At 39.9% G+C, this 23,044-nt stretch overlaps 2 protein-coding genes across 2 annotated transcripts in view; one reads left to right on the top strand and one right to left on the bottom strand.

The window, feature by feature from the left end:
• Window positions 1-9,874: 9,874 nt before the first annotated feature.
• Window positions 9,875-17,358, top strand: LOC111145716 (THUMP domain containing 1). Its single transcript, XM_022500867.1, has 4 exons — window positions 9,875-10,189; window positions 12,321-12,495; window positions 13,662-13,910; window positions 15,754-17,358. The coding sequence occupies exons 1-4, from the start codon at window positions 9,959-9,961 to the stop codon at window positions 16,173-16,175; spliced, it is 1,077 nt and encodes a 358-aa protein (XP_022356575.1). The 5' UTR covers window positions 9,875-9,958; the 3' UTR covers window positions 16,176-17,358.
• Window positions 17,359-20,491: 3,133 nt separating this feature from the next.
• The window catches only part of LOC111145715 (acyl-coenzyme A synthetase ACSM4, mitochondrial), a 31,361-nt gene continuing 28,808 nt past the window's right edge, over window positions 20,492-23,044 (bottom strand). Inside the window, exons 13-15 of the mRNA XM_022500866.1 lie at window positions 22,242-22,361; window positions 20,821-21,112; window positions 20,492-20,613 (exon numbers count right to left, since the gene is read on the bottom strand). Coding sequence (XP_022356574.1) covers window positions 21,026-21,112; window positions 22,242-22,361 — 207 coding nt within the window. The 3' untranslated portion in view covers window positions 20,492-20,613; window positions 20,821-21,025. The remainder of the gene's footprint in view (window positions 20,614-20,820; window positions 21,113-22,241; window positions 22,362-23,044) is intronic.

Below are 23,044 nucleotides of genomic sequence, written 5' to 3'. Positions count from 1 at the left end.
GAGATAACCATTTCCCACCTTCTGTTTCTGTAACCTTCACCTCTCCTTTCCCCTGATTTCACTGAGATTTATAAGTAGCCAGAAGAGAATGTCTTCAACCCCATAGCACCTAGTCAACCTATACTCTTACAGCTCTGCCCACACTCTGCATTCCTTCCTGGGACAATAAATACTGTCAAGTTCCAAGCTTGGGCCACTCTCTCCACTGTGTCCTTGACATCATCTGCTCTCCCCTACTCAAGAACATTACTTCCTCGGGGTGCCTAGGTGGCTCAGTGATTTAAAGCCTCTGCTTTCAGCTCAGGTCATGATCTCAGGATCCTGGGATAGACACCTGAATCGGGCTCTCTGCTCAGCAGGGAGCCTGCCTCCCCCTCTCTCTCTGCCTGCCTCTCTTCCTACTTGTGATCTCTGTCTGTCAAATAAATAAATAAAATCTTAAAAAAAAAAGAACATTATTTCCTCTGTTACCTCTCTCCTGTACCATCCATTTCTTCCTTTTGTTTGGGCTAGGAATTGTAGTAAAGAGATAGTCGGCCACAGACACATGGTAGTATCTCCTTTATTAAAATATCTTATTTTCTTCCACCTTTTCCTTCCTTTATCCTTTTTATAGCAGAATTTCTCAAAATAGTTATCCAACTTGTTGTCTTTACTTCTTTATTCTGTCTCTCTCTCTTTCTCCATCATGGAGAAATTTCAACCATATAAACTAATAGCTAGAATAGTATAACAAATCCATATGTGTATCCATCATTCTGCTCCAATAATTGTCAATGCATGGCCAATTTTGTTTCATTTATACCCCCACCCACACCTCCCTCTTCTTGCATTACTTGGAAACAAATCTAAAAATCATATCATTTTACTAATTCAAACCTGTGGCTGAATTTAACCTATTTTTCTGTTCCTGTACTTTCTGTAAACTGATATACCTAGAGGCCAGATCAGTATTTAGCAAAAAGATTGCATAAATAGTGTTGCATAATTCTATTACATGACATCTGGGGAACATAAAGTCTAGTTGGCTCACCTTTTGTGATGTTAAGCTATCAGTCTGATCCATCAATTACAAGGTTCCATCAGCTTTTCATCTAAATGCAGCTTTGGACAATCATTTCCTATATCAATTATTTCATGATGATCCCTATTTTCTCTGGAATGGGATCAGGTTTTGTTCTCTAGTACTCAACTGAAATGTAATCCCCTTCAAAAATAAAGACATTTTCAAAAACGGTTCTAAAGGAAAACAGAGTTTTATAGTACTGTCTCAACTATTTTGTCAACAACTTACAGATGGAAAGATTTTAATTCTATTTCATATACATTTTGTAAGGAGGGAGCAAGAGGCATCTCATGGTGTCCCGGCAAGAAAATAGAAGCCTGGTCACTGGTCCAGGATTTCCCTCTGAGTCTTTTTTTTTTTTTTTAATCACATTTGTACAGAGTGCCACTCTAGATGAATGGATTCCGATCTCAGCTAGACCTTTGTAACTACTTAGCCATTCTTTTTTTTTTTCCAAAAGATTTTATTTATTTATTTGACAGACAGAGATCACATGTAGGCAGAGAGGCAGGCAGAGAGAGAGAGAGAGAGAGAGAGAGGAGGAGGAAGCAGGCTCTCCACTGAGCAGAGAGCCCGATGCGGGGCTCAATGCCAGGACCCTGAGATCATGATCTGAGCCAAAGGCAGAGGCTTTAACCCACTGAGCCACCCAGGTGCCCCTCCCTCTGAGTCTTAAAGAAAATACCAGCACTGGGCTTTCTAATCAGGTCTCTTACTTCAAAACCCATATTCTCTTCATTTCATTGTGAGCTGTCTTATTAATTTACCTGAAGGACAGTGTTCATCATCTCTATGGACAATAAGACTCTGACAAAAAGAGTGAAGACATTTTGAACAAACTCTAGATTCCCAGTGTGTTTTTCAAGGAGTGCTAGGTCTCAAATAAATAAAATCTTTAAAAAAAAAAAAAAAAGAGTGCTAGGTTATGCTGTAGAAACAAACTAACCCAAAGCTCAGAGGCTGAAGTCTAATGCAAAAGATCTGGGTTGATGGGCTTTCCTGGCTAGCTAACCTCCACACAGTGACTCAGGACCCTTATATTCATGGACTCCACTCTCTCTCAGGCCTCCTGTAGGCCCTGTGCTGGATTCTTTGAAATCAACCAACTGACAAACAGCAGAGCAAGAGCCAGAGCAAAGAGCTGAGAGAGACAGTTGTGGGGGATCTCATATGAATTTAGGGCTAGAAGCCCACATTTCAGTGCTCCACCTTCAGCTCACCTTCCAGGGAGGTGAGAAATTGGCCTAGCTGTGGACCCAGGAGGAAGAGAAATACTTTGGTGAGCATCCACATCAAGAAAGCAACAGTTTATTTTAATGTAAAAATAATACATGCATATGGATAAAAATAAAAGATACAGAGAAAGAGAATAAAGTAGTTACCAAATGTGTTGCAAAACAAGGGTTGTGTGTGTGTGTGTGTAGGGAAGTGGGTGGAATATATATGTAACTAGTTTTTCAAACAAGTCTTACATCAAAACTTTTATTTTTTCCTCCCAATTTCTCTTTCCCCCCTGCTGTATCCAATATCCCTGTTCTGATAGTGACTTCTTGTCATGATCCCACAATTAACAATCACTTTTAGTTATAAAAGTTTGTCCACTTAAAACTGTTCATCACAAACTCAATGTACATCGTGCCTGTTCTTTTCTGCCCAACATAGGCTTGCTCTGTGCTTCTGGGGACGAGCAGTGGGCAGGAGGACTGGCCAGTCTTCTGCACCCCTCCCACTCTATCACCTCGAAAAGAGACAAGCAGCGTGTCTGTCTCCCAGACATCTTTCCCTTCCCTCTTCTAAGTTCTACATACTCTATTGTTGGGGGTAAGGAGAAAAGACTAGGGCAGGAGGGTTTACCTCCTGTTGGGTCTACCTCTTCAAGCCCAGGTATCTTCGGGGAGTCTACTTGACCCACATCTTTAGAACACCCTGTGTTGGGCTGCAGGCTTCTCCTTTCTTGTCTCTCTACCTCGTCTCACTCTCTGTGCCCTGCCATGTGTTTCTATTTCTCTTTCTGGCTCATTTCCAGAAATGGCCAGGCAGAAGGGGACATGGTCCCAGGAAAGCGATGCCAGTATCTTCTAGGAATTTCTGCCTTTATAAGGGATTTCCTTATTGTTCCTCTCAGCAAAGGGTATGGAAGTACTCTCTGCTCTCCCATCCCCAGTCTTTGGATGTAAGCCCCAAAGCAGAGTGGTGTCAAAGTAGCAGGACAAGTTGAGCCAACTTTTCACAAATCGGAGAAAGTTACCTAACTTAGTCTCTTCTGACAGTTCTCTTTAGAATGGAAAGGGCAGTGACTTAATGCCTCTTAATTCTTAGCTTTGGGCTTTAGTTGAGAAATGTGAAGAAACACCTGAAGTCTTATGAAGTATCATTTTTATATACATGTAGGATTAAAACATATGCTAGTGTTTGTATTATGTGTACACTCACATATGTATGTGTGTGTGTATGTATATGTATGTATATATATTCCCTTTTAAAACATGAATTGGTTTATAGTACACATACCTTACTTTTTTCCCCTTCATTTCCCAGTGTATCTTGTACATCTTTCCATATTAACACATTTAGATAAAATAAGGCTTCTCTTGGGTACTGGAAATTAGTAAGGAGTGGCTGGAGACACTTCAAAGCTAACTGGCCAATACAAAAAGCCTGGGTCTTCACTTCAACTCTTGTTTGATTATAAATTAACCTCTCCAAACCTCCCAATTCACAGCAGCCACAACAAAACAGAAGTAGCTGACATTTATTGAATATTTCTATATATGATTAGTATGCATTATTTTATTCAATATTCACAATGACCTATAAGATATATATTATAGCTAGTCCCATTTTACAGATGAGGAATATGAGGTTAGAGCAGTCGATTTGCCCAAGGTCAGAGATCCAGAAAGTGGTAGATCAGTATTTAAACACAAGACTGTCTGACTCTCTTGGGGTGCCTGGATGGCTCAGTCAGTTAAGTGTCTGCCTTCAGCTTAGGCCATGATCCCAGAATCCTGGGATCAGAGCTCTGAGTCAGGCTCCCTTCTCAGCAGGGAGTCTGCTTCTTTCTCTTCCCTGTTCTCACTTGCTCTCTCTCTCAAGAAAAAAAAAAATCTGGGGCGCCTGGGTGGCTCAGTGGGTTGAGCCGCTGCCTTCGGCTCAGGTCATGATCTCGGGGTCCTGGGATCGAGTCCCGCATCGGGCTCTCTGCTCGGCAGGGAGCCTGCTTCCCTCTCTCTCTCTGCCTGCCTCTCTGTCTACTTGTGATCTCTCTCTGTCAAATAAATAAATAAAATCTTAAAAAAAAAATCTGACTCTCAATGTATATGCTTAATCAGTTTGTCTCTCTGTTCATCTGTACATTGAATGCCATATTCTCATTGACTTCCCTCCAACTTTTAATTTAAATATAAATGATTCAACCTGACTACTCATCCGTGTTGAACAATCATCTAACCCTCAGTCACCCTGGACTCTTAAACATGTACTGTACCTACTCTGAAATTTATATTTCTTGCATTAGTACTTTATCCAGTGCTCGTGTTATGCCTTGATGGAGTGTGCAGTTCATAGATGATTTCAGTTCCAAATGGAGGTATTTCTTATTTGTTGAACTGTCTGAGATTCCACCATTAGGGATCCATTCTTAGGAGCACTGACTACAGTGGAAAGTAAGAGGAGCAGGAGGAGGATCTAGAAGCGGTCAATGAAGTAGAACTAAATAGTAACACAATTAAATTTAAACATAGATTATTTAACCAAATCTCAGAGCAGAAGGAACGAAATACCCAAGAATCCTCAGAAAAAGTTTTAAGGAGAAAGACTCATGCATGTGTAGGGCATAAAACTGGAGAAGAAAATTGGAGGGAAAGAGATTTATTCACTTTTGCCCTCAAGAACCTATGTCCATAAAATGCCAGGTTTGCCTTAGAGAAGCATACCTGTCCAGCTAGACTACAGCAGTGGTGGGATGAAGCACATCGAGGGAGGCTGGGGTCAGGAGTTCAGGACACCCAGCAAGGCTGAGCCAAGATGCAGGTAGGAACAAAGAGCCAGACCGAACGTGGCTTCCCCATGGAAAGACCCAAGTTCAAATGGCTTCAGAGTCAGGCTGTAATCTGGGGCTCAGGCTGTTGGGCATGTTTCCTGTCCAACTGTGGGTGTGAGGAAAATGCATGTGTGGCACAAGTGCTGTGGGCACAGAGCCAGTGAAAGGCATGGGGTGTCATTCAATCAAATGGGAGGCAGGAGCCAGCTGGCAGAGGTAAGGGCATGCAGGTATTATGTATTTATCCTATTTTACTTCACACTATATTATTTTTAAAATTTATTTCCTTTCTGGCCTCCTTCCTAGAAAGATTAAATTTCACTTTCAATAAGTGACACACTGAGATAAGAGATTAGGGGACAAATAATGCACTCAGGGGATTAGATTGGGGAATGGATACTAATACTAAAAATACTACACCTCAGTGAGTCACAGTTCAGCCCCAAACCAGCTGTTTTTAAGTCCACATTGACTGAACTGTGACTATGAACTAAGCACTTATCATGCCTGATCTTGTGTTCTCCCAGTAACCTAGAAAATGGGTATTTTATTATTACCTCCATTTATTACTTATTTATTATTTTATTGTTATTTCCATTTAAAACATTTGGGGAGAGTGTGCCTGGTTTTGGGGGGTGCTGGTTGAGCATCTGACTCTTGGTTTTGGCTCAGGTCATGATCTCAGGCTCATGAGATTGAGCCCCATGTTGGGCTCCACAGTCAGCATGGAGTCTGCTGGAGATTCTCTCCCTCTACCTCTCTCTCTTTCTAGTAAAAATAAATCTTTTTTCCTCTTCTTCTTCTTCTTATTTATTTATTTTTAAAAAGTTTTTATTTATTTATTTGACAGAAAGAGATCACAAGTAGGCAGAGAGGCAGGCAGAGAGAGAGGAAGGGAAGCAGGCTCCCTGCTGAGCAGAGAGCCTGGTGCGGTGCTCGATCCCAGGACCCTGGGACCATGACCTGAGCTGAAGGCAGAGGCTTTAACCCACTGAGCCACCCAGGTGCCCTCTTCTTTTTTAATAGCAAATGAGGAAATTTGACTTGTAACTTGGAGTCCCACAGCCAGAACATGGCAGAACTGGGATTTGAACCTGGTTTGGCTTTAGAATTTGGGCTCTTGATCATATACATAATACCAACTCTGAAGGTGGCAGATGTGGAGAAATCAAGTCAGCAGGTGGCCAGGGTTAAATTGTCAAGACATCTATTTCCTGAAAAATGCTGGGTATCAAGAGAATAAGGCAGGGAATGCTGGATGGATAGTGCAGTTAGAACATGAACAAAATCTATGAGTGTCTGCTGTCTGTGTTTGGGACCAGGGTGGATTCTGTCCTCAACATACAAGTAGAAATTACATGGCAGTAACTTTTAAGCTTAGGAAGAGAAAGGGAAAGAGAATTTAGAGTATCTTAAACTATTCCTCCATTCCTTCCTTCAACTATTACAAGCCACATCACAGAGCCCTTGGTACCTAATGATAGACACCAGACCACTCACCATGACTGGTAACCAAAGGAGGTGAAAGATCACACGAATAGAAACTTGACACAAATGTGTTTCCAGCATTGCCTGGGAAATCTCTCTCCTAATTCCTAGTTTCTGTTCTCCCTCCTCTGGTGGGGCTTAATGGGATCTGGATTTGGTATACTTCCCTTCTTAATAGCATGAGTCTTAACCTTTTTTCTTTCTTTTTTTTTTTTTTAAAGATTTTATTTATTTATTTGACAGAGAGATCACAAGCAGGCAGAGAGGCAGGCAGAGAGAGAGGAGGAAGCAGGCTCCCTGCTGAGCAGAGAGCCCGATGCGGGGCTCGATCCCAGGACTCTGAGATCATGACCTGAGCCGAAGGCAGAGGCTTTAACCCACTGAGCCACCCAGGTGCCCCTTAACCTTTTTTCTTTATTGAACATTTTTTGGGGTTGAGTTAAAATGTTCAATAGCATTTTTTGTGTACTTACTGTGGACCAGGCACTATGCTAGGCACTGAAGATGAAAGGAAAAAAATGAGTTTCAGGCAGCTCTATGCCTCTAAATACCACCAGCAATGCCAGCGTAATGAAACTGTTCTTCAGAATCAACTGAGGACCTCCAGAAATCTATCTATGCTCTGCAATCTCCATTCTGAAAAGTAAAGGCTGTGCTCATTATCTAGGTGGAAGCAAAAAATAAGATGATGACAAGATTTTTGTAAGTAGTGGAAGATTCGGGGATAGAATCAAAGATTAGTGACTATTATATCAGTGCCCCTTGTGCAATATCAGATTACCTCTTTTAGGATTTGTTTGAACTCAAATCTGGCGGCAACTCTATGTCTGAGAAGTAGCTGCAGGTCTGGGGAGCATTTGCTGAAGTTGCTGAAGTTATGGATAAAAAGACCAGAGAAAGCAGTGTGAAACACAGAAGCCAACATTCTTGTTTGTAAGTAATATTGAAACATATTCTGGCATACTTAGGCTGGAAAGATACTTATTGGAAGCTCTTGGGAAGCCAAGAGAATTATAGGGAAGGCTGAGGGTGTCAAGGAGGGCTGGAGGAGCTAGGAAGCTGGAACTAAATCTATGTTCTAGAAAGTCTGGCACTGCCATCACCTCTGGAGTGGCTGCAAAGCTGCTGATATTGGATTTGGGATGCCACTGCCATTGGTGGGATGCAGTCTCAACAGGCACTGCCTCTTTATACATTTACTTTCAATTCTCAGTCCCAAACAGAAGCGTCCAGTTGATGAAGCTGAGGTGATGTGCTCACCTTACAGGGTGGGAAGAAGGGATACCTGACATTTCAAGTTTCCATGACACAAGGGGAGCCCTGCTTTCCACTCAGACTCATCCAATGATGTATTCCACCTCCTCCCCAAGGAAGGGGTTTCATTTATTGAGCAAACAAAAACAACAAATGTCAACCATAATGGAGACAAAAAAATAAAGAGAAAGAAGTCCTAGGTGGTCCTTGTATGTGTTCTATCCCAGTCTTCCCCTGTTGGTGATAGAATCTTGTTATTTCTCTGCCTTCATCCCCTAGAATAATAGTATCAAATAAAGACATATTGGAAAACACTTCCTCAAGGATTCCATTTCTTATGAAATCGCTTCCATGTTTGGTCAGAAGGGGGCACCCTGAAAGGGAAATGAGTATTTTCCATTTGTCCTACTCTGCAGTGTGGAATAGGGCAGTTAACACTTAGCACTAATCAGGAATAGTAGTATTAATATTAGTAATTTAAGGAAAGAACCTAAGGAAAGATAAAGTTATACAAAGAATATGTATATATACACACATATATACATATATGTATATACACAACTATACACATACATATATATACATATTTACATATACATATAGTGAAGAGAAAAACCCCAGTTAATCATCAAGTTCAACATCAGGCTAATTATTTTTCCTCCTCTTAGTATTTTGTTGTTTCATACATAACAATTAAATCTCAGAATGTGAGATTGAAATACCTAGGTCAGTAAAATGCACAGTACTCCTGCATTTGCTCACCAAAGCAATACACTGTTGAAGGTGGGACACCAGCAGAAGGGATTTATAAAGTTCCAGTTGACTTTTAATTGCATGAAGTATAAGGATCTGGATTCCTGACTTTAGGGTATGAGGAATATTATGATGTTAACTATGAAGGGATTGCTTACCTATCCAGAATAATGAGTGTTCTTAAACATTTTGGGGGACAGAATGAAAAGAAAATAGCAAGATATATTTCATCTTTCCCTTACTATTAGCAAAACATCATATATATATATATATATATATATATATATGGATTTCTAGACCATTATTTCATATCAGCATTACTTTGTCGTGGGAGTCACAAGAATGTCAATCTGAGAGATATAGGCCTTACAATAACTACAAGGTTCTCTATTTCTGACTTTCTACGACCATACACTCCACATTTTGGGCTCACTGGATTAGCTAATTCTTCCTAGGGCAACAAAGGACAAACCCCTTTGGCTCTTCATGGTTTTGTTCAGAAGTGAGGACGTGATTTCCTGTCCAAACCAAGTGCACTTGGACCAGTAACTCACCAAAATGTTGCTTGCTATGACAGCGTCAATCAAAAGTGTGTGAAATTGATATGGACAGTATCTTGGGTATGAATATAAATACATTTTACAAGTTAAAATGTCCCTTCAGTGACAATTTAATGCCAAGAAGTTTGTCCAGGTTTCTCTGTAGTTTATATTTCTCATTCCTATAGTCGGGTCTCTGACTTAGGAGTTCCTTATACTTTGTATCCTTCCTTTGTGCCTCTGGGGGTCCTTCAACAGGAGTACTAAAGTCTATTGATTATGCACATTTCACCAGAACCAAAAAATGATAGTTTGGAAGGCCCCAGTGACTTCTAAGAAGCACTGGCCTAGAAGGGCAAGATGTGTATGAAATGTCTCTTGCTCTGCCAAATTGAGTACTTAGGTCCTTAAGTAGTACATAGGTACTTAATAAATACTAACTGCATGAATCAGTGAATACGAATGGTAAACGAAACCGTTCTTTACAAGCACGATCTACATCCAGCTGGAAGCCCAGCATGTAAGTTTACAGACCGGCCTCCACTCGAAGGCCGCTTTCCCGGGAAGTCCGAGCTTGGGCTGAAGAGCAGTAAGAAGTGCCGGTCAACCGTCGCGACAGGCGGGCCTCGCACCACCTCTCCACAGCCTGCCACCTACCGGCTCTAGGACCCAGCGCAGCACCGACTGAAACTTGGAGGCGGGACTAGGAGGAGGCCGTCGCGCACACGTGACGTGAACCAGCTCGCGCCAGCGGAGGTGAGGAAGCCGGGAATAGCGCAGAAACACGTTTCTCGCTAGCCTCGGTTCTCACGCGCCATGGCGACCCCAGTCCAGCAGCCTCCTCAGTCGAGCGGCGGAAAGCGCAAAGGCAAAGCTCAGTATGTGCAAGCCAAGCGGGCGCGGCGCTGCGACGGCGGCGGGTCCCGGCAGCTGGAACCCGGGCTACAGGGTATTCTCATTACCTGCAACATGAACGAACGCAAGTGCGTGGAGGAGGCGTACAGCCTGCTCAACGAATACGGCGACGACATGTATGGGCCGGAAAAGGTACGGGCCCCGGAGAGGGCAAGCGGCCTTTGAGGAGTGAGGGAATGCTGCAAGGCCGGCTTTCTTCTACGCGTGCGCGCATTTTGTGGCGGCGCTGGCGAAGGGGCGTGGCCGCCTCTGTGCTGCCGCCTCTTTACCTTATCTGGGTTGCAGACCCCAGCCGGGTCGTGTGCTTGAAAAACTTGCAGCTTTCGGTTGTTTTGTTTTGTTTTCTTCCTCCCCCATTAGTAATCATAGTGGCTCCTATTTATAGGTTGCTTCTGCGGCCCACATGTTGTGTTTCTGAGGCTCTCAAACGTTTCCTACTTACAGTAGATTTGTGGAGTAATGTTCATGAGGACACTGAAACTCAAATTGGTTAAGTGAACGGTCCAAGTTAATAAAGGAGACTTAATTTGTCCTCATAGTTTCTGACGTATCTTACCATTTTTACACCATGGTTGTAATGATGTTTGTCCTGAGCAGTGTCTCTGAAATAGTGGGTTTAGTACTAGTGCTAGTTATTTTTAAAATGCGCGTGTAAATGCAATTTAAAAAGTAAGAACTTTTTGTCCTCACACCACCTAAAACCTAATTTTCACATCACAGTTTGGAAATCATTATATTCCTAGCTTAGGATCAGGACTAATACATACACAAACACCTCAATGAATTAAAAGAGGGAGGCTAATACAGGGGGCATTTGGATTAAAGGTCCATTATTTACTAGTTTTAGGGCTTAAACGCGGGTGTATTATTTAATTTTGCTGAGCTAAATAAAGAAAAATGATAGTGTACTTAATGTTGACTGAAAAGTTGCTTATGTATATAAAATACATCCTGGCAGTTAATAAAGTTTCCATAAATGTGTATAATAATTATTAGTGCTTGTCTGGCAAACTAATAATGGTGGGGCAGAGAACTGGGCAAGAAGTGAGTGTCCTGTCTACACTGGTACCTTGAGCAAATTCTCGACTCTTTCTGTTCCCTGTTCCTTAGTAGAATATAAGGGCTTTTTATGCCCTGTTTGGTCTAATTGATGTAGTTTTTGAATGTAGGTGAGGTCCAGAGCTGAGGCCCAAGAAAGAATTCTCGAGAGGTCTTTGGTGCAAAATGGTGGCTTTATTAAAGCACCTGGTCAGGACCTGTGGGCAGAAAGAGCTGCTGCACAGGGGTTGTGAGGTGTGACTGATTATATACTTGGTAGTTGGGAGAGGTAAAGGAAAAGGGAGGTTTTCAAAAGAACTTTTGGATGTTAAAGAGGACCTACAGGATATTAGAGCCTTTGCCATTATCAAGTTAGGGTTGTTTTTTCCCCTCTACTAAAGCATTAACAGTAAGATATTTGGGAGTTTCCTCTGGAAGTTAGGTTATTGATAAGAAATGCTTTTTTTTTTGCCCCCCTGGTAAATCACTAAAACATTTGTAAGATGAGGGAGACTCTTGTCCTGCAGGACTGTGATCTCTATTTATTAACCATTTGTTTTTCCCTCCCTTAGCATTAGGGCAGCCAGGTGTACCTGAAGAATGTCACACATATCCCACCTGGGAGGGGACTGGGGTTTGCAAGCTGTCAGGTTGGGCTTTGTCCTCTGCCTTCTACTTGCTCATCATAATCTCACCAAAAGGAGAATGTCTTAATAGGCGCAAAGGTATCCGGTGATTGGAATTAAGGTCTATCTTGAATGAATTCATCTGGTGAGCATGTTACCCTGTGTCCCAGAAGGTTAAGATGTTTTTCAAAGCATTTTCAAATTATATGAGGGAACTCCGTTTTTCCTCCACATTTCGTAGAGAGAGATGTCAGCTTCTTTCTTTTTCTTTTTTTTTTTTTTTTTAAGATTTTATTTATTTATTTGAGAGGGAGAGAGGGAGAGATAATGAGAGGAGAGAGGTCAGTGGGAGAAGCAGACTCCCTGCTAAGCAGGGAGCCCAATATGGGTCTTGATCCTGGGACTTCAGGATCATGACCTGAGCCAAAGGCCGTCGCTTAACCAACTGATTATTGTCCAGGCGCCTGCGATGTCAGTTTCTTAATAAAAAGCTTTATTGTCAGTATTGACCTGTCTGCCATTGGAGATTTCACATAGGTAGTTAATTGTAGCTTTTAACATGAACTCTTTTTGCATCTCTGCTCATTTGTTTCATGCAGTTTACGGACAAAGATCAGCAGCCCTCTGGAAGTGAGGGAGAAGATGATGACATGGAGGCTGCCTTGAAGAAAGAAGTTGGTGACATTAAAGCATCGACAGAGATGAAGCTAAGGAGATTCCAGTCAGTGGAGAGTGGAGCAAATAATGTAGTCTTCATCAGGACACTTGGAATAGGTACGCATGACTAATAAACTTTAAGATTATTGAGCCTATAATATCTGGACATCTCCTTGCCTTAGAACACTGCCTACAAAATGGCTTCATGGTTATTGCTCAGTTAATTATTTGACTGATCTTTTCTACACTGTTCTAGCACTAGACATATGGAAGGGTCAGATGGGATGGTGAACATCACATTGGCTTAGGAGTGGAAACCTGGCTTTACCACTTTCTTTGTATGTAACTTTAGGTGAAACAAGAGTACATATTCTGTTTAAGAGGAGCAGTTGCTCTTCAGTGCCAGCCAATTTGGAATGTAAGCCTTTAGGGCCAGATCTTCTGGTTTTTCAAAAGAAGTTGAAAATCTGGAGAAGTTCCTAGATTTTTTAATGCAGTTAACTAATTTAAAAGTATTAAAAACACTCAGTAGCCCCAAACAGACTTGTAAGTAGTGAGGATGGCCTAAGGACCATATCATGATCTTGTGTAATTCATGGTTTGGGGGCTTCTCTGAGTTCTGAGATCTAGATTATTGTCCAGACTTAACTAATGGATAAATTAAATCTTTTTAAAAATGACTTGCAGATTTGTTTTGTAAAAGAGTGTACTATTTAATAATGTTACGTTTGTAGTTGCTATTGTTACAGGAAAACAGTAGGGTGTTGGACAATGAGACATAACAAAAATGTTAACTCCAGTGTCTTCATGAACAGTTGTTTTTAATGAAAGCAGTAACAATGCTGAAGAGTTAATATATTAGGGCGCCTGGATGGCTCAGTTTGCTAAGCTATTGCCTTTGGCTCAGGTCATGATCCTGGAGTCCCAGAATCGAGTCCCGCATTGGACTCTCTGCTTGGCAGGGAGTGTGCTTCTCCCTTTGACCCTCCCCCTTCTCATGCTCTCTTTCTCTCTCTCTCTCAAAAAAAAAAAAAAAAACTTTAAACAAAAGAGTTAACATATTAGATATAGTAATAATCAGTATGGGCAGTGAAGAAAGTTGGAAAAAATGTTTGATTAGACTTATTTAACATTCATTATGATAATTTCTTCTATTATACTGTTGACATAGGTCACTGCCAATGAAGAATTCATCAATTTCAAGAGCTTTTAAAATGTCTGAGAGTTTTTATTCCTAACTTACTTACTTGTTTGCTTTGTGCTTTTTTTCTTTTTTCTTTTAGAACCTGAGAGATTGGTACATCATATTCTCCAGGATATGTACAAAACCAAGAAGAAGAAGACTCGGGTTATTCTACGTATGTTACCCATTTCAGGCACATGCAAGGCTTTCTTAGAAGATATGAAAAAATATGCAGAAACATTTTTGGAACCCTGGTTTAAAGCTCCAAACAAAGGGACATTTCAGATTGTATATAAATCTCGAAATAACAGTCACATGAATAGAGACGAAGTTATCAAAGAATTGGCAGGTATGTTTTTCTTAGTGATTTTACATTAGTATGTAATACTAAATACTTGTTCTTGATTTTATTAAATTTTTTTTTTTTTTTTTTTTTTTTTTACAACTTAAGGCTTATATTTTTGAGTATAAAAGAAGTATATTAAAATGTCTTTAAAATAGGAGTACCTGGGGGCACCTGGGTGATTCAGAGGGTTAAGCCTCTGCCTTTGGCTCAGGCCATGATCTCAGGGTCCTAGGATTGAGCCCCACATTGGGCTCTCCGCTCAGCGGGGAGCCTGTTCCCCTCCCCCCACCCCGCCTGCCTCTCTGCCTACTTGTGATATCTCTCTCTGTCAAATAAATAAAAATCTTAAAAAAAAAGAAAAAATAGGGGTACGTGCCTGGCTTAGCCAGTAGAGCATGTGACTCTAGATCCCAGGGTTGTGAGTTCAAGCCACACATTGAGGGCAGAGACTTTTTTTTTTTTTTTTATTAAATTTTATTTTTTATAAACATATATTTTTATCCCCAGGGGTACAGGTCTGTGAATCGCCAGGTTTACACACTTCACAGCACTCACCATAGCACATACCCTCCCCAATGTCCATAACCCCACCCCCCCTCTCCAAACCCCCCTCCCCCCATCAGCCCTCAGTTTGTTTTGTGAGATTAAGAGTCACTTATGGTTTGTCTCCCTCCCAATCCCATCTTGTTTCATTTACTCTTCTCCTACCCCCTTAACCCCCCATGTTGTATCTCCTCTCCCTCATATCAGGGAGATCATATGATAGTTGTCTTTCTCCGATTGACTTATTTCGCTAAGCATGATACCCTCTAGCTCCATCCACGTTGTCGCAAATGGCAAGATTTCATTTCTTTTGATGGCTGCATAGTATTCCATTGTGTATGTATACCACATCTTCTTTATCCATTCGTCTGTTGATGGACATCTAGGTTCTTTCCATAGTTTGGCTATTGTAGACATTGCTGCTATAAACATTCGGGTGCACGTGCCCCTTCGGATCACTACGTTTGTATCTTTAGGGTAAATACCCAGCAGTGCAATTGCTGGGTCATAGGGTAGTTCTATTTTCAACATTTTGAGGAACCTCCATGCTGTTTTCCAGAGTGGTTGCACCAGCTTGCATTCCCACCAACAGTGTAGGAGGGTTCCCCTTTCTCCGCATCCTTGCCAGCATCTGTCATTTCCTGACTTGTTAATTTTAGCCATTCTGACTGGTGTGATATCTCATTGTGGTTTTGATTTGTATTTCCCTGATGCCGAGTGATATGGAGCACTTTTTCATGTGTCTGTTGGCCATCTGGATGTCTTCTTTGCAGAAATGTCTGTTCATGTCCTCTGAGGGCAGAGACTATTAAAAAAAAAAATCCTTAAAATAATATCAAATCTAACAAATTTCAATATGTTGGTTATGAGACTTTCTGGTAGGTAAATAGGAAATCTTCCAAATCAAGATTTAATTTTCTTTGGAAAAAAAGGACTCTAATTAATGTCTCGGCATTTCATTTGTATTTATTTATTGAAAGGGTTCACAGCATTCTTTTTGTAAAGATTTATTTACTCATTAGAGAGTGTGAGAGAGCATGAGCTGGGGGTGGGAGGAGAGGGAGACAAACAGACTCCCCACTGAGCAGAGAACCCAATAATGGGGCTTGATTCCAGGACACCGAGATCATGACCTGGGCCACCCCAGTCAGATTCACAGAATTTGACTAGGGACCATGTAGAAGAGTAGACTGTATATAAATTGGTTTAACAAGTCCCAAACAGAAAGATGAAAGATTGTATTTGTATCTGTCAAGCTTCATGGTATCCCTCTCCCTCTGTTTTCCTCTTCTTTTTGTTACAGGAATAGTAGGCAGCCTTAATTCGGAAAATAAAGTGGATCTCACTAATCCGCAGTACACGGTGGTAGTAGAAATCATTAAAGCTGTCTGTTGCCTGAGTGTTGTGAAAGATTATATGTTGTTCAGAAAATACAATCTCCAGGAGGTGGTAAAGAGTGCTAAGGACCCATCACAACTTAACCCAAAGCAGTCCGTGCAAGCAGGAAATGGGAAAGAAGCTAAATTGGAATCTGGTAACACATCAAATCAACATGATCCAGCAGAAGGAAAAAATTACCAGCAGGTGGTAACAGAAAATAATGAGGAACTGGGGCAGACAAAACCAAGATCTGAGACACAGGTGGTGAACGAGGGAGGAGCTAAACCTGAACTTGAAAGTCAAGTCACAGAAAGATCTGAGTCAAATGAAAATGACCTCTCATAAGGATAAAAAAACCTTCTTTGGTGTTGCAGGTGGGTTTCCCAGGTGGCGTTCGGTGAGATAGTGCTAGGATTCCATATAAAATTATGACTGAAAATACATTGTTTTTGACCTTTGTGCGCTGCATAATGCTGAACTCATAATATTGAACGGTGATTGAGAAACCCCATTAATGGTTCTGTTGGAGATCTTTTGAACCCCCTATGCCAGTGTGCAGTTAGGCCTATATGCATTTGGTTGAGCTAGGAGAGGCTATGGATAATGATGAACATTTCCATGGAGGGGAGGGTGGAAGGAAGATAGTGTTGGCTTCTCCCTCCTGATTATCTTCCCCAGCCTCCCCTTCTGTGCTGGCATCTGACTTAGGGGAGCAAACGAACTCTGTAAAAGAGAAGTCATAGGGAAATTTTCATTTAAGGAAGGAATTTTTATGTGTTGCAACTCAGCTGTCCCTTCCTACTTTTGTTGTAAACATTGCAAAAACATGGGTCTTACAGGTTTAGAAGTGAATTGTTTTTGTGAAGTTTTTTCTATCTTTTTGTGATTCTGTTACTTAGTTATGTCAGTTTTTACATTTTATGAACATTTGTTACAAATATGATGGTCTAGTGCTGTAATTTTTGAAGACATGGTGTGAGATAGAAGAGGACCATTTTAGGCATACAACTACAGACATTTCTGCTAAGGTTAGTGATGAAGAATTAGTGTTCTGAGTTTCTTCAGTATGGCAGTGGAACAAGAGACACAAATTCTTTTTTTATAGTGAAAACTACTTTTCAGTGATCTTATATAGACTTAAATCCAAGTTGTTCTATTGCATTATATATTGTCAGTGGAATGCAACTTACAAACCTAGCATTTCTCCAGCAGTTGTAACTGTAAGTCAAAACCATTTGATGAGTAAAAATGTTTGTTATTTTAATGGCATCTGGAATATCAAAACAGTAAGCTTTTGTTTAAAAAAAAAAAAAAACATTTCAGGGGCACCCTGGCTGGCTCAGTCCATACAGCATGAGACTGTTGATCTCGGGGTGATACATTCAAGCTCCATGTTGGATGTAGAGATTACTTAAAAATAAAATCTTAAATAAAAATCACAGTGAAAGGTCTAAGAAGCAAATTATTTAGTAACAGCACTTATACCAAGAAAAGAAAAATTCACAGCCTGCTTCCTTTCCTCTCTCTCTGCCTGCCTCTCGGCCTATTTGTGATCTCTGCCTGTCGAATAAATAAATAAAATATTAAAAAGAATCTAATCTCAGCATAATGTTAAAATGCTAGAGTAAGAAGCAGTACAAAAAATTCAAAAACCTTCACTTTCGGTTTATTAAATTAACTATGTCACCTGATGCTAAAAAATTAACTGAAAAGCAGCAGCTTCTCTATCTGGGTTGATAAGTCAACAGATTTCACAAATATTTGTCATACTATAGCTTTGGTAAGATTGGTAAATGATGATGAAATTCAAGAAAGCTTTTTCTGCTATGAGGAGCCTCTCAAAACAAAGGCAGTATAAATTTAATGGGTCTTCATATCGGAAGGCTGAAAGTCTGTCATCTTTACTTCGGGTGCTCATCGATTTTGCTCATTTTGGTAAAATCCTGACCAAAAAAAAAAAAAAGCACATGGCTTTCTTCACAGAGAGCTGCTGATATAAAACACTTGGAGATGAAATGAAAGTTCTGGATAATGCTGCAGAAATTATTATTAAAGACCCATTTATATAAGAATGTTTAAAAAAAAAAACAAAGTCTGAACAGAGAGCACATAAATCTACGTACAGAAATCCAGTGGCTTGTCAGAGGAAGAGTTCTCAATAGGATGTTTGAGTTGAAAGGTGAATTGCCAGAGTACATACAAGGAGATATTAGGCCAGATTTTTTTTGAGTGCTCAGAAGCCCAAGTATGGCTATAGAAACTAGTCTGTTCAATGGACATTTTTCATCACATGAACAAATGAAACAAGTTTCTGCAAGGTCCTGGAGAAAATGTATTTTCTTGAAAGTGATAAGATTCTCAGATTAAAAAGAAACAGACTCTTCGGAATTATCACTCTGCCAAAGGAACTCTTAAAATGTTTCCACAGCCAGTTGGGTATGAGAATGAAGAAAAGATAGCAACAAGTCTGGAGCCTTAACTAAAACTCTCCATGAAGAACTGCAAAACCTAATTAAATAGCATTTTCTCTCCTTTTCCTAAAACTGAGGGAAGAACCTCTTCTCTGAATCTCAGCCTGAGATTTTTCCAGAAGAAAAAGAACTCTGTGAATCATAGTCTGATAGTTCTGGGTTTTTGTGAAATCAGAGTATCCTTAACTTACTGCTCATACTCTCATGCCATGAGGGTTCCCTTAATTTGGAAGATTTTTCAAGGTTTCCTCTAGCGTAAAATTACTGGAAAACACTGGAAGAGACAGACACCAAAGAGGGCTGCATACTAAGTCCAGATTATGAATAAATAGTAAGAGGCTGTGAAATTAACTTTTGGAGATGGGTTTATTAAGTTTGAAACAGTTCAGTAGTATTATAAATGTTGAGTCTTCCTGCACCAATGTCTGTGTTTATTTAATGGCTAGGGAATATGGGAATGTATTTTTATCCTCCTAAACTAGTGGTCCAGACTAGAAGGATTTGGGAGGGGCAAAGGCTGATTTCTGTACAGACTCGACCTTGGTTAATGCAGATGAGGCTGGAGCGTCCTTCTAGATCTTCGATATTTAAAGTGTTAACTCTTATAGGTTGAGGTCATCTTGGAAGGATGATAAGAGCATTTTAAGTGTCATTTGTGTGAACATGGAGGATAGGATTTTGGTGCCTTCATTGGACTTACTCCAAGAAAAAGATCATTTTATTTTGATAATGCAAGACTCTGGGACTTCGGGAATAAAAGTGGCCATATGCTTTTAGAACGGCTAACTTTGCAGAACTGGATTCCTTTTACTTTGTTTAAGCTGCTACTCTACGGAAAGATTTTGCTTTAGTAGTTCATTTTTAATCTTCTTGTATTTATTTGTATTTGGTTAGACTGAGTGCGACAAAAGCTCTTCCCTAGTTCTAAAGCACTGTGTTCTGTTGGAATCTGAATCCCTTTATTGATATATGAAAGGTTTCCCAACTTTATTGTCGCTGACATTTGAGGATGTTGTTTTATAAATGACAAATTTCCAGGATGGGAATTGAATGGTTTCTTTTTTTTCCTTTTAATTTTTTTTTTTTTAAGTTATGTCAGTTAAAAAAAACTTCAGTATTGTGGTTTAATAAACTTGTTTTGCTTTGTGGAGGAAGGAGTGTTATACTTAGTATCTTGAAACATGTTTGTGTAAGGTCACACATGATTTCTAAATGTTTTTACTTGTATTTTGCTTTTGGTATGGCCAGATGTTTAGCTTATTTTTCATAGTTCCTGATACTTTCAGAAAAAGCAAAATAAATTTGTTCCCTAAAGATTGGTGTTCTGTGCTTTTTTTTCCTGTCTTTTATTAAATCTCTTGCTTTATAATACATAATAAAAGATGCTTATATCTCACATTATGTATCAAAAGTCATGTACATTGTCCTAAAACATATAGATATAAAACTCTTAATAATTGCTCTTGATTAATTACTCTTAAGTAATCCAAACTTGGGATATTCTATGCTTTAAAAGGAGGTATGGGGTGCCTGGGTGACTCAGTCGGTTAAGCGTCCAACTCTTGATTTCAGCTTGGGTCTTGATATCAGGGTTGTGAGATCAAGCCCCATGTTGGGCTCTGTGCTCAGTGGGGAGTCTGCTTGGGATTTTTCTCTCTCTGCACCCCCACCCCATTTTCTCTAAAATAAGTAAATCTTTAAAAAAAAAAAGTATAGTAATACAGTACTCGATTAAATTCACTTACTGGCTTTTGAGTTATTTATATTACTTATTTTTTAAAAATACTTATTTGAGAGAGAAGGAGAGATCACAAGTAGGCAGAGAGGCAGGCAAAGAGAGAGGGGGAAGCAGGCTCCCTACTGAGCAGAGGGCCTGATGCAGGGCTTGATCCCAGGACCCTGAGACCATGACCTGAGTTGAAGGCAGAGACTTAATCTGCTGAGTCACTCAGTGCCCCTATATTACTTACTTTAAAATTAATATTTTAATTCACTTTATTTCTGTTAAGTAGGCTCCACACCTATCAGAGCCCAACATGGGGCTTGAACCCATGACTCTGAGGTCAAGACCTGAGCAGAGTTGAGGAGTCAGATGCTCAACCGACTGAAACACCCAGGCACACCTTTAATTCACTTTAAAGAACTAGTAATACAAGATGTTAAGCAGAAGAAATTCTGTCTTGAACACTTCTCTTAGAATAGTACTAATCTTTATTTTGGCTTAATCAGGCACAAGATAAATTCATTGTCCACTGTGCTTTTCTAAGTAATCATTTGCTATTTTAAACGCTGTTGGTCATTAAAATCACTGCCTTTGGGGCACCTGAGTGGCTCAGTGGGTTGAGCCGCTGCCTTCGGCTCGGGTCATGATCTCAGGATCCTGGGATCGGGTCCTGCATCGGGCTCTCTGCTCAGCGGGGAGCCTGCTTCCCTCTCTCTCTCCCTGCCCGCCTCTCTGTCTACTTGTGATCTCTCTCTGTCAAATAAATAAATAAAATCTTTAAAAAAAAAATCACTGCCTTTGTCAGTTTGGTCATCATAACTTTTTTTCCCAAATATTTTTGAATTATTATTTATATAATTTTTGGCTAAGTACAGAATGAAAAATTGAGTTTTTCAACCTGGAAAAACCTTCAGCATTGCAAGAGAGTAGTCTCTAAATCAGCAGGAAGCAAGGACTAAAAAGAAGTCTATAACTATTTAATGCTGTAGTTGCTTATTGGGCTATGTTTGACCCCATTCATGGTCTCTCAGAACATTGCGTTTGATTTTCCCGGTGATTGTCTTCGGGAGTTCTGGAACAAATTCCACCTAATTAACAGAGAAACATACTATGAGACACTTGATTCTGTTTTGACAATCCCAGTTGTCAGTACAACTGGAAGAGCTTTCATGTAACTGATGAGTTTGAGTCTGAGGGACATCTTAGCCTAAACTCATTGAAATTCTTGTGTTTATTGTGCAGTTGACAATGGACCTACATCATGAGTTTTTAGTGCAAAGCCTATATGCTTTATCAGACGGATAGAATGATCCTTTGCTCCATTGCTTCCCCTTCCAGTTCAAATTAGATCTGGGCCTCTACTGCCCCTAGGAAATAGAAGCCACACCTAAATGTACAGAGAAGCAACTTAATTCTTAGGTTTGGGGCTTTTAAGAGCTGGATCCTGCAGCCCCTTTCTAAGGGAAACTTTTGAGAGTTAATTTTGAGTATAATTTACCCATTATGCTCAGAGTAAAATCCTTTCTCTGTTTCCCTCGGTCAAGATGTGACTTTAAAAATTTTCTCAATGTTTCTGCAAATCAACTGGTGACTGATTTAGTAAATTTGATGGAGAATATGTATCTAATTCTGAGGCTGAAGTTAACTACATTTTGGCTGAAATACCAGTTGAATGGAATTCTCATCTTAAGGGTCAGTATCAACCAACAGTATTCCAGGATTAAAAGGAAGGAAATTTCAGTGCCATCATTATGTTTTTATATACAATTGTTCTTAAATCCTCCCTTGAAGTTTTCAGGAAAGATTCCACAGTTTCTTCGGATAGCATCTTTTTTCTGGGCCTTAAGTTTGGTCACTTGATACTTAAAAGGCTTGTGCTTGAAGAGTATTATGGCTTGAGAGTACTGATAACTGAATCAAATGCTGTCTTTAAATTTTTTTCCATTTTTTTCCCCTCATGAAATGGGACTGATTAGTCTTAACAAGGATCCTTAGTAGTTGTTCAGTATTGCAGAGTTGATCAAAACTAATGTACCAAACATCTAAGTGTCCTAAAATAAATTTTTTAAATCAAAATTCTTAAGGCTAAACAAGTTGAAGTAAGCGTCTTCCACTTATATAATGAGCAACCATAAAGTCAAAAGCTAGTAAAATCTATGTACTTAATATCTTAGACCCTTATTTGGTAACACTTAACTTTGGGCAAATAATACTTGCCTTTCTTGGATATTTGTAAGGTGCAGTTGATTTTTTCACATGATCCTGAAGTTCAAGAATTAATTTCTCTGGGTTGGATGATTTAAAGGGTGCAGATAAGACAACAAAAGCTTTCACTACCTGCAGGAGAAAAGTCAATTTATATTGATTTTTTTTCTTTCAGACACATCAGGAGTTTGGAACCAAAGCTGAGCACAGACAGGTACTTATAATTACTTGTTTACATAACTTGAGTGATGAACGCAAATCCAGAGATCACCCTTGATCTTGGATACAAGTGGGGTTTTGAGATCTAATTCCAGATAAATGGTTTGTGAGTGTGAGGAGTGCAGTGTTTCAATAAAGCTAAAACTCGAGTTTTGTTTACATGTCACACATGTATTTAACATTTCAGTCAGACTAGACCTATATGTTATACAGGCAGTCCTTGATTTGCAGATGATCATTTATTCCAGACCTACACTGTTAGAAGCATGTAATAGGGAGACAAATGGAGGTTCCAGAGAATATGGTTTGAAAGGGATTTGGGGAGGCTTGGTGGAGGGATTTTGTATGCTGGGAGATGAATTCTTCGGAAGGATCAATCTACCTCTGAAAGGTCTTTTTTGCCTAATATTTCTTGTTTCTCTTTGGAATGCTATACAAAACCCACCAATTAGATAATTATTAAGGTTAGTTAATTATACTTTAAATTATTAATCATTCATACATTGATTCCAATTGGTATTTACTTCTAATGTTCAGATGAAACCAGCTATATTGAGAGAATGAGAATATGGTGGCAGGAGAAAAGTACTTTGGAC

Source organism: Enhydra lutris, unplaced genomic scaffold, assembly GCF_002288905.1.
Source record: "Enhydra lutris kenyoni isolate GAN:26980312 unplaced genomic scaffold, ASM228890v2 scaffoldscaffold13, whole genome shotgun sequence".
NCBI lineage: Eukaryota > Metazoa > Chordata > Mammalia > Carnivora > Mustelidae > Enhydra > Enhydra lutris.
This window is presented reverse-complemented; position numbering and strand designations above follow the sequence as displayed.

Coding starts and splice junctions, on each gene's coding strand:
- LOC111145716 (XM_022500867.1), top strand. CDS start 9,959: ATGGCGACCCCAGTCCAGCAGCCTCCTCAGTCGAGCGGCGGAAAGCGC. Junction 12,496..13,661: donor CATCAGGACACTTGGAATAG/GTACGCATGACT, acceptor TTTTTCTTTTAG/AACCTGAGAGATTGGTACAT. Junction 13,911..15,753: donor AGTTATCAAAGAATTGGCAG/GTATGTTTTTCT, acceptor TTTTTGTTACAG/GAATAGTAGGCAGCCTTAAT.